We start from the raw sequence: 9,804 nt of genomic DNA, 5'->3' as shown, positions 1-9,804 counted from the left end.
GGCGGTATGGATTATACACATACATCAATGTAAGCCCATATGGGTCATGGTTTACACGGGTCTTGGTTGTCATATTAAATGGACTGCGGTTGTCATTTAAATGGATTGTGGTTTTCATGTGTTCACTTCCTTTAGTATCTTGCCACTGTTACCATAGCTTAAGGCCCACATTGGGGTGATTTGATCCATCCACCTTGTCGGTCAGCTCGCCGTGGGCCCAAAAAGTCCTGACTTCGGCATTGTTTACTTCTAACAAACATCACATTGAGCCTGAAAAGTTTCAATAATCACTATTATTTTTTGTTATGTGACCCACACGAGCACTGGATCAGGCTGATACTTGGGCTCTAGCCCTAAAATGATAAGGCAAAAAGGATGGGCGGCATAGTTATACACTTACATCAATGTGGGCCCATATGGGTCGCAGTTGTGGTTGTCATGTTAAATGGATCGTGGTTTTCACGTGTTCACTTTCTTTACTATCTGGCCACTGGTACCATAGCTTAAGGCTCACGATGAGGTGATCTGATCTATCCACCTTGTCGGCCAGCTCACTGTGGGCCCAAAAAGTTCTAACTTCGACAATGTCCACTTCTAACAAAAATCACGATGAGCTTGAAAATTTTGATCAATAGTCACCATTATATTCTATTATGTGGCTCACACCAGTACTGGATCAGGCTGATACTTGGGCCCTAGCTCTAAAATGACAAGGCAATGGTTTAAAGTTGTCCGATTTGTTACAATGCTTTGCTCAGTAGGTTTTATCTTCATCTTTTTTCTTTTTCTTAAGATCCTAAATCAAGGCAAAATTCATAAAGAATAGGATAAGTAATGCCTTCTTTAATACGCACCGTAAAATTGTTTCTCTCAATGAAACACAGAATTTAACACCAGATATAATTGCCAATATTATAAAATAATGATAAAATGGTAAAAAAGAATGTATGCCTGTCAATGCTATGTTTGGCATCGCCAAGAGAATTTATTGCAATAAATTTGCTAACATCATGTTCTCTCATATTTTGAACATTGTTATAATCCACGTGATAAGCAATATTTTTTAACACTTGGGTGGACCACGGTATCACTGACTTGGTCCAGACCTAGCCATACGAAAGAAAGAAAAACCGCATGTAGGTGCTTACCGGGGTCACTTTCTCCGAGGGATCATTTGGCACCAAGGAAACGGTGGTAAATGCATAAAGTAGGTGTTTGGAGAGTGGTACGGAGCTGCATTTCAGTTGTTTTAGAATCCTTGGTAAGAGTTATATTTTCAAATTACCATGGATGACGTCACTATCAAGATCAATGCTATGCTTGCTCCAAGAATCGGTGGATCTCACTGTCGTGTTTACGTGAAATCTACCTGATCAATAAGTGTGTCCCATTAATTTAACTATAGAGATCAAAAATTAGTTCCGTCCGATGTGATTCAAGTGGGCCATACCAAGAAAAAAGTTGGGAGAGAGACAACCCCTCTTGATTTTTTTTCAGGCCCTACTGTGATGAGTATATGATATCTACTCTAGCAATTAGATACAAAGCTAAATATAAATATATAAACTAAAAATGAAGCCCATCACCACATGAAAGGAAATAATTTGGAGTGTAGGAGTTATTATTTTCCTTCGTATAGCTGACTTGAATCATATAGTGATTTGATATTTAGGCTCTATGGCTCAAATTAAAGGATACACTTGGTGATCGGGGTGAATTTTACATAAACATCATAATGATTATTTCTTACAATATAATTTTTAAGAACTATATAGCTCACCTCAAGAGTTCTACCGGCCAAAAATGACTTTGTTGGCTTTAAGAATTGGTGTACTCAACATTAAGTAGAATCCACCCACAACTATTTGGTGTGCCACTCCAATTTAGCCATAGGGTTCAAAAATCAACCTGGTTCGTGATCCAAGGAGGCCATATGAAGAGAAGTACAGGTGAAAGAAGTATCCCTTGTATATTGTTTCCAATTATGTGGTCTACTTGAATCACGGACCAAGCTACTTTTGGGCCCTGTGGCTAATATGGAGTAATACACTATGTGAAATAGGTGGATTTCAAATAAACCTTACCATGGGCCACTATTAAGAATATAGTGAAATCCATGTTATGCATGAAGAAACATGCATGCCAAACATAAATTTTGAATTCTACTAAAATCCATATGCATAACGGCAAACGCACTTAAGATTCTAAATCGCATGAATTATATGACAATTGGGATTTGAATTTCAATTCACTTTCACATAAATTATATGGTAATTGGGATTTGAATTCCAAAATAACTACTACTGTGCAGGAAAAATACCCATCGGTCAAGGTACATCATTCCTTGTTTAGGCGTGATTTTAAAAATTGGACTGATTCATCATTCAGTAGGCAAATCATTCCATAATAAATCCAAATTCGTATGGTAAGTTCACCTGAGTTTTAAATACCGTTTCTCTTGATGACTCACATCAGATTAATGGATTGAATTGCATGTAAACACCACAGCAGGCCCAACACAAAATTAATGATGGCATCCATGCCAACTTTTTCACAGGGTGGGGCCTACTTCTAGATGGTCATGATTTTAGGGTCTCAAGGTGAACATGATACAATGAACCTGATGGATGGTGTGGATCTCATAAAAGTTACACCAACATAGCTATATTATCTAATCGAAAACATTACACACGGAAAAATATGTACATGATCTGAAACCAATGATCGTTCTGGCCTCACCAAGGTGGGCGACTGTCATTATCTGATGGGATGTTATTGGCCATTTAATCATAGATGGGTCTTCTTGTTATTATCCTTCGATTTGCGGGTCACCAGTGGGACCTTAGTGTTTTCTGATCATGGCCCACCCATGATGGTATATGTACAGCTTAGACTAAGGAATACCAACTCTTAAATGTCCCTCAGGGACACTGAATTATAGCCCATAAAGAGATTCAAGAAAATAAAATAAAATAAAATGTGAAAGGTCCCAAAATCAATACAACTACGTGTTCGGTAGTACTTCATTGCCAAAGTAAATGGGCAGCTGTAGTTTTAAAACCATTCATTGATACTTTTAAATTCGGCCGTTGCCGTTACCAACTGATTTAGATCTCTCAGGCGTACTATGACCATCCATACACTGGCTTACAGCTACTGTACGCATCGCATAAATGTAATCAATACAAACCGTCCAAACCATGTGCTCTCTGCAGATTGATGGAAAATGTCGCTGTCTAATAGTGGAAATTCGTATGATGAACTTGACCGTTTGATCACTTCTAGATTTAACTTAATTAACATTTATGCCCAATAGCTAGACAGTTATGAACATCCATTTGGTGAGAAATTTGGGTTATGACTGATCTAAATGGGCCTCACGATTTAGATGGTTTGATTGAGGTATATGTGTAACATCTAAAGCGGTTGTGTGAATGCGCGTGAGATCATGGAAGTCTACGATCATGTGGTCTCTACCAAGCTACCATGCAACTCATACTTATGGGACTGCGTGATTCGCGGCGCTATTACAATATGGGGTCCTCGAATCTCCACAACTTACTACACGATGTTACGTACCTAACAACCACCCCGATTGAACGTACTAAAAACCTATACATACATTGGAGTAAGGGTGGCAATGGGCACAGCCCTGTAAAGCTTCGGATTTGGTCCCTCGAACTTTAGGCTCGGCTTGAAATCTATGCTATGTGTAACCGTTAGTTTGGGTGGGGGCCAAGGATGAATAGCCTGACTTGACTTGTTGTCAAGGTCTAATCATGGAATGGGTCACCATTATACAGAACAATTGATAGTATAGGGGCATTTTTTATTTTTATTTTTCGAACTTTTCATGTTCACCATACGTGTATATAGTTTTAATTAATACACTCAGGGTTAAGCTTCAATAATCCAAGCAGTTGTCTGATAGAAGTGGTTGCTAACAAAGGATACTTGTTTGCACGGTTTAATTTAGGATATATATGCGATCGAAAGCTTGTATTAAGATTTCGTGTATGATTATGACGTGCACGGCTACAAAAGTTATACTTGACTCAATATTTGAATGTTGGTGACCCTCGTACGGAAACAAATGCGTAGAACTAAATTTGCAAATCCAACTATTAAGTCACCCACCAGTTATGATCAATGATTAGGTGATTTATGAAACGGTAAAGGTTAATCCTCCTTGGTGGATCCATTTTGCCTTAAGACTTTAAGACTTTTCTTTCACCAATAATTACGATTTAATTCACAAAAAACAAAAAAAAAAAAAGATGAATAGATAAATAATCTTTAAAAAAAAAAAAAAAAGGTTAAACAATGTCGATTTTTATTAATATTAGAATATGTGGCTCATTACAATTAATAGTGTGTCAAAATAAACTATAGAAACAAACAAAGGAGATAAATACATGATTCGACTGTAATAACAAGCGATCAAGATAAATGATCAACGGGATACAACTGGAAATATATATGTGATCATCTAAGTAAGCACTCAGTTTATCAGAATCTAACAACTCAAGGTTGCGGACATTTAATCTAACTTTATAGTATTGTAGCGATAGTGCTGGACAGTAATGATCTATATTAAGACTAGACCATGCTATACAAAGATAAATATAAATAATATAGATTTGTGTTTGGCGTGAGGCATCAAGTTTTTCATTGTGTGCTTCTTTTATAGGTTGTCGAGGTGGCAAAACTCTCATCGAGTTTCCTTGTTGATCTTGAATTTTGCACTTTTGACGTCATGTATTTCAAATAGAAAGGTTTCTATGCGCATCTAGGATCGTTGACTCTTGAATCTTTGCGTAGATGGTATCTTGGATGATGACACATCTAAAAATAGATCAAGGGAACCTCTATTGTTCATCACATACTTCAAATTGATCATGATCATACATCTAAATGACCCAATCAAACCACCTCCTGCATAATCTTAAAATATTTCTCCCTTCTAATTGTGATCCTTGAGGGGTCGGATCAACCATCAAGTTCCCTCATTCTCTTAATTTTAATTGATATATGTATAAGAGCCTGATTTGTTTGGTATTCATCCTCTCGTGATTTGGGTCTAAATTTGCCTCAATATCGATCTAATCTTTGAATATTTGAAATCTTTGTAATCGTCGCAAACCCTTCGAACATTTCTAAGAAAATCTCACATTTTAGAACTGTGAGAGATGACCTCATCGAGTGTATGATAACCACGTCCATGATAGGATTCCTTCACTTGTGGTTCTTTATAAACATGTCGGGCACCGTACCTCATTAATTGACTCGTTGTGGACACGTGGCATCTATTGGTTCGATCTCTCAAGAGCATGCATAAGAGTTTGTGGCAATACATTAATAATGGAATAGTACGTATCGCCAAAGGAAAGTCGATCAAATATATTTTCGAGTGCGAGTATGATTTATGTAAGTATCAAACCCATAATATTAATACATGATGACCTTTCATTAGTCCACATCCGAAAATAGGTGATACCTAAAAACATCTTAGATTGAATATAATTTATTTGTATAGGCCTAGGATTGGCCCAAAACTTAGGGGGATTAGTCCGTCTTTTCTATAAGATCCGTGCAAGCATACCTCATGGTTGGTACGTCACGCTCCAATAGCCAAGTTGGTGGAAATTTCATGAGATCCACCCCGTCCATTAGGTGGGCTGCCTTGGAACCCAAAAGACATAACCATACAAAATTCAGGTAAGCCACACCCTAGGTTGGGATGGAACACCCACCATAAGTTTTCGGTTGGGGCTACTGTAGTATTTATATGCCTTCTAATTCATTCCTTTAATGTAGCGTGTCAAGATGGAAGAATTAACCAAAAATCAAGGTATTCTAAAACTGAGGTGAGCTATGCTATGTAAATTTAAAGTTTTTAAATATAATTTTATAAGGTAGCCCAACTAAGCATTGAATCAATCAAGGTTTTGGAATCAAGGCTAAACAAGGGACAATGCAACTGATGAACATGGTATGCTTCATACACCCAGATCCTTTTCCTACATTAGAGAAAGTGATCCCAGTACAGTGCACTGGTACGTACCTTCTCCTTCTTGCAAGGAAACAAGAATACATGCAAGAGTATAACTCAGCTACTTCCCTATTTTTGTGGCAGTTACATTAATGTATTTGGGGGATGCGGAATATTATATGTGCAACAATAACATGTTGCTAAAAAGTATCATTTGTGTAACCAACGTGAGATCTACAGTGAAAAGTAAAGATTTTTTCTACATGAAATGATAATATTTTTATTCTATAGGTTCCATATCTATTTAAAGCACACGATGCTTTTTCATTAACAAGACACTATTACTGCAACAAGTAGATCCGTCCATGCCATTTAAATGGTGGACCTAATTGTTGGAAGATCATATGAACTAAAGGCAATTAGTTATCAAATGAATGTGAATCTCTCTTCCGTGTGAGAATTATTGCTGGACAGAGTCCTTTTTCTTCAGCATTTAAAGAAGGTGAATGGGCAATTCCTATTTCCTTCAACTACTTTGGGATTGGAATCAGCTAAAAACGCTTTGTTTTCATACAACATCGAAGGATGGAGATTGTTGGAAATGAGACCAAAGACACGGATTTAGGAATCACATTGATTGTGTTTATTCAACTGTTGTACTTCCCTTGGAATTTGTCATGCATGCTCATCACGACCCCACTTCCGTTTCACGTGTATGGTGACTAATCTCCTTCTCGGCAATTTCTCGGGCCTCTAATTTCTCCTGATATTTTCAGTTGTTAGCCTCTCTTCTTTTACAATATTTTCAGAAAAACATAGCTGAAAATAGGATATTTAAATTTATTCATTATAAATTACAACATAATTAAAACTTGAAATATGTAAATATAAACTAGATTATTTTATATTTTAAAATATCACGATAATTTGGCGAAAATTTGAAGCTTCTTCGAGTTTAAAAATCTATATTTTTAAAATCTCGAAATATTTTTAACCATATGAGTTTTACATGCTTGTAGGAAGATGAGCATCCATATGCATGCAGACTGTTACTATACACGTGGCTTAGCTAGTGCTCAATCGTAACCTTCAAAATCATGAGAATAACTGTGGCCAACGGACACAAAATCAGATTAATTTAGACCGTTGATTACTTTTATTTAACCCGCAATTAGAGGACCACATAATTAAGCTGTGATGATTATTCATTAAGTGCGAAGTTTGGGTGATGAACTAAATACACTGGAGCACACGATTTTAGTTGATTGGATGAGGGTGCAAGCCACATTTACACTTTCTGCATGCATCCGTGTGGTTGGTAATACTCTACCAGAGTAACAATGTTATTCTCTTTTCCACTCTCCCAGTCCCTCTCTACTCGATTCACCAGGACATGGAATTTATGTATTGCTCTTGAAATCTTTCAATGCCTTGAATGGTCCAAAGCCATCCATCTCTATAACTTCAGGAGTCAGGCAACCGTAGGAGCTCACGCAAATCCAAACACTGTACCTCTCTCTCTCTCTCTCTCTCTCTCTCTCTCTCTCTCTCTCTCTCTCTCTCATGGAATTCTATGGAAAGAGAACCCCCTGGAGTATCATTGATGAAGAAGAAAGGAGCCTACAATCTCCCACCCGACTCTCCTTCAAAACCAATCAACAAGTCTTTGAATGTGACCCCCAACTGAGCCCCACAAGGCTCTCTTCAGAGTCCATAATCTCTCTTTTGCCTTCATTCCCAAGCTCTCCATGGACACTCTCCCCTCTCCACCCACCACCCACTCCTTCTCTCCTCTACCAATGCCTCACCTCCCTCCACCGCCACGATGGAAACATCTTCTCCATTGCAATCTCCAAAGGCCTTGTCTTCACAGGCTCCGAAAGCAACTGCGTCCGCATCTGGAAGCAATCAGAGTGCATCGAGCGTGATCGCATTAAAACGAATTCAAGCCACATCCGGGCTATCTTAGCCTACAATAACACTATCTTCACTGCCCACAAGGATCGCCGTATCCGCGTATGGACTATTTCTATCTCCCCCAATCACTTCCGATCCAAGAAAATCGCCACTCTACCTAGAAGCAAGTCTTTCCTATCATTTCCAAGGGTGCAATCCCAACAACACAAGAACATCATCTCATGCCTTGCCTACTACCATGCGGAAGGAATACTCTACACTGGTTCTTGGGACAAAACAGTCAAAACGTGGAGCTTGTCTAACAAGAAATGCGTAGACTCCTTCGTGGCACACGACGACTGCGTTAACGCCATCGTCGTTAATCAAATTGACGGTTGCATGTTCACCTCCTCCTCAGATGGATCAATCAAGATATGGAGGAGAGTGTATGGAGAGAGTTCACACACACTTACAATGACACTAGGGTTCCAAACTTCTCCTGTCAATGCCTTAGCCATGAGCAATTCACAAAATTCCAGCTTTCTCTACTCAGGTTCCTCAGACGGGCTCGTTAATTACTGGGAAAAGGAGGCTATGTCAGGCCGATATAAACACAGAGGATTTCTTCAAGGCCACCGCTTCGCGGTTCTGTGCCTAGTGTCCATTGAGAGATTGGTGTTCAGCGGTTCGGAGGACACAACGATACGAGTCTGGAGAAGAGAGGAAGGGAGCGGATTCCACACATGCCTTACTGTCATTGAAGGCCACCGTGGGCCTGTGAAATGCATGGCAGCTTGCATTGAGATGGAGAAGATGGTGATGGGGTTCTTGGTGTATAGTGCGAGCTTGGATAGAACAGTCAAGGTGTGGCGGATCAAGGTCTTTGTAGGTGAGAAAAGGGTAGTTGTAGGGGAAGGTGAGAAGAAGATGGAACATGAGATTAGTCCTGTGCTGTCACCTTCATGGGTAAAGAAGAAGCTACAAGGATTTCACTAAGAGCAGGAAATAAAACCATTAGGGCCTGTGTTTTAGCTCTTACACTAATGAATTTTAGTTTGAGATTTGATTACTAGTACGTTTGGATGCATAAATGAATTGAATTCCTAATACTCCTTTAGTCAAGATGGAAAACTTAAAAAAAAAAAAATTGTGATGATTCCTCGCATTCTTCACACACAAATACTCCTTTAGTCAAGAATGCTAGGAATCATCACAAAAATAACCAAATCGCAGACCCTCGATATCACTGCTAAGGAAAATTGCATTTTGGTTATTTTCACTTTTGATTGATAATTGCGATTCAATGCAAGCATCTAAGCAAATTCACCAAATGCATATGAAAGGATGATGGGACAGTTGGGATCATCCAATCAGAGTGGCCGCATTCCATCAGCAAGGGCCCCACAGTTTGAATGGCTTGCTTGTAGAGTGGATGACTGAAGATGATCCACCAAAGTGTTGTAGAGTATCATGTAATTTCTTAGATACTATATCATAGAAAATAACAAAGGATATTAGATTTTGGTTGCAGCAAATATCATTAAAGTTCATGGTATTTTGCACCTAACCAGACTGATTAATCATGAAATTTTGTGATATTTGGTGCAACCAAACACACCCTTTATTTGCGCTAAAACTGCTCTAGCATAAAGTTATAAGCTTTGTTAAGCCCAGCTTTCGTCTAGCCCACTATGAGACGGAGACTTAGAAGCCTGTTTGTTGTGTTAAAGTCCATTGATATACATTGATATGCCATCCTTTAATGGCTCGAGCTTTTAGAGCAAATGATTGTTGCTCGAGCTTTTAGAGCAAGTGATTGTCCTAACTGGACGTAGGTCTGCGTGAAGGCCTGACAAGTTGATACAGCACAATATTTCATAATCTGGCTAGTGGGCCTGGAAAATCCCATTATGCCT

The 9,804-nt window shown here is 38.6% G+C and overlaps 1 protein-coding gene across 1 annotated transcript; it reads left to right on the top strand.

Moving 5' to 3' along the window:
• Positions 1-7,555: 7,555 nt before the first annotated feature.
• Positions 7,556-9,025, top strand: LOC131249261 (protein JINGUBANG-like). The gene has a single exon (XM_058249916.1). It carries the CDS (start codon positions 7,556-7,558, stop codon positions 8,882-8,884), a length of 1,329 nt encoding a protein of 442 aa, XP_058105899.1. The 3' UTR covers positions 8,885-9,025.
• Positions 9,026-9,804: the final 779 nt, after the last annotated feature.

This window comes from Magnolia sinica, chromosome 1, assembly GCF_029962835.1.
Source record: "Magnolia sinica isolate HGM2019 chromosome 1, MsV1, whole genome shotgun sequence".
In the NCBI taxonomy this organism is placed as follows: domain Eukaryota; kingdom Viridiplantae; phylum Streptophyta; class Magnoliopsida; order Magnoliales; family Magnoliaceae; genus Magnolia; species Magnolia sinica.
This window is presented reverse-complemented; position numbering and strand designations above follow the sequence as displayed.

Excerpts from the sequence above, each read along its gene's own strand:
- LOC131249261 (XM_058249916.1), top strand. The coding sequence starts at position 7,556 with ATGGAATTCTATGGAAAGAGAACCCCCTGGAGTATCATTGATGAAGAA.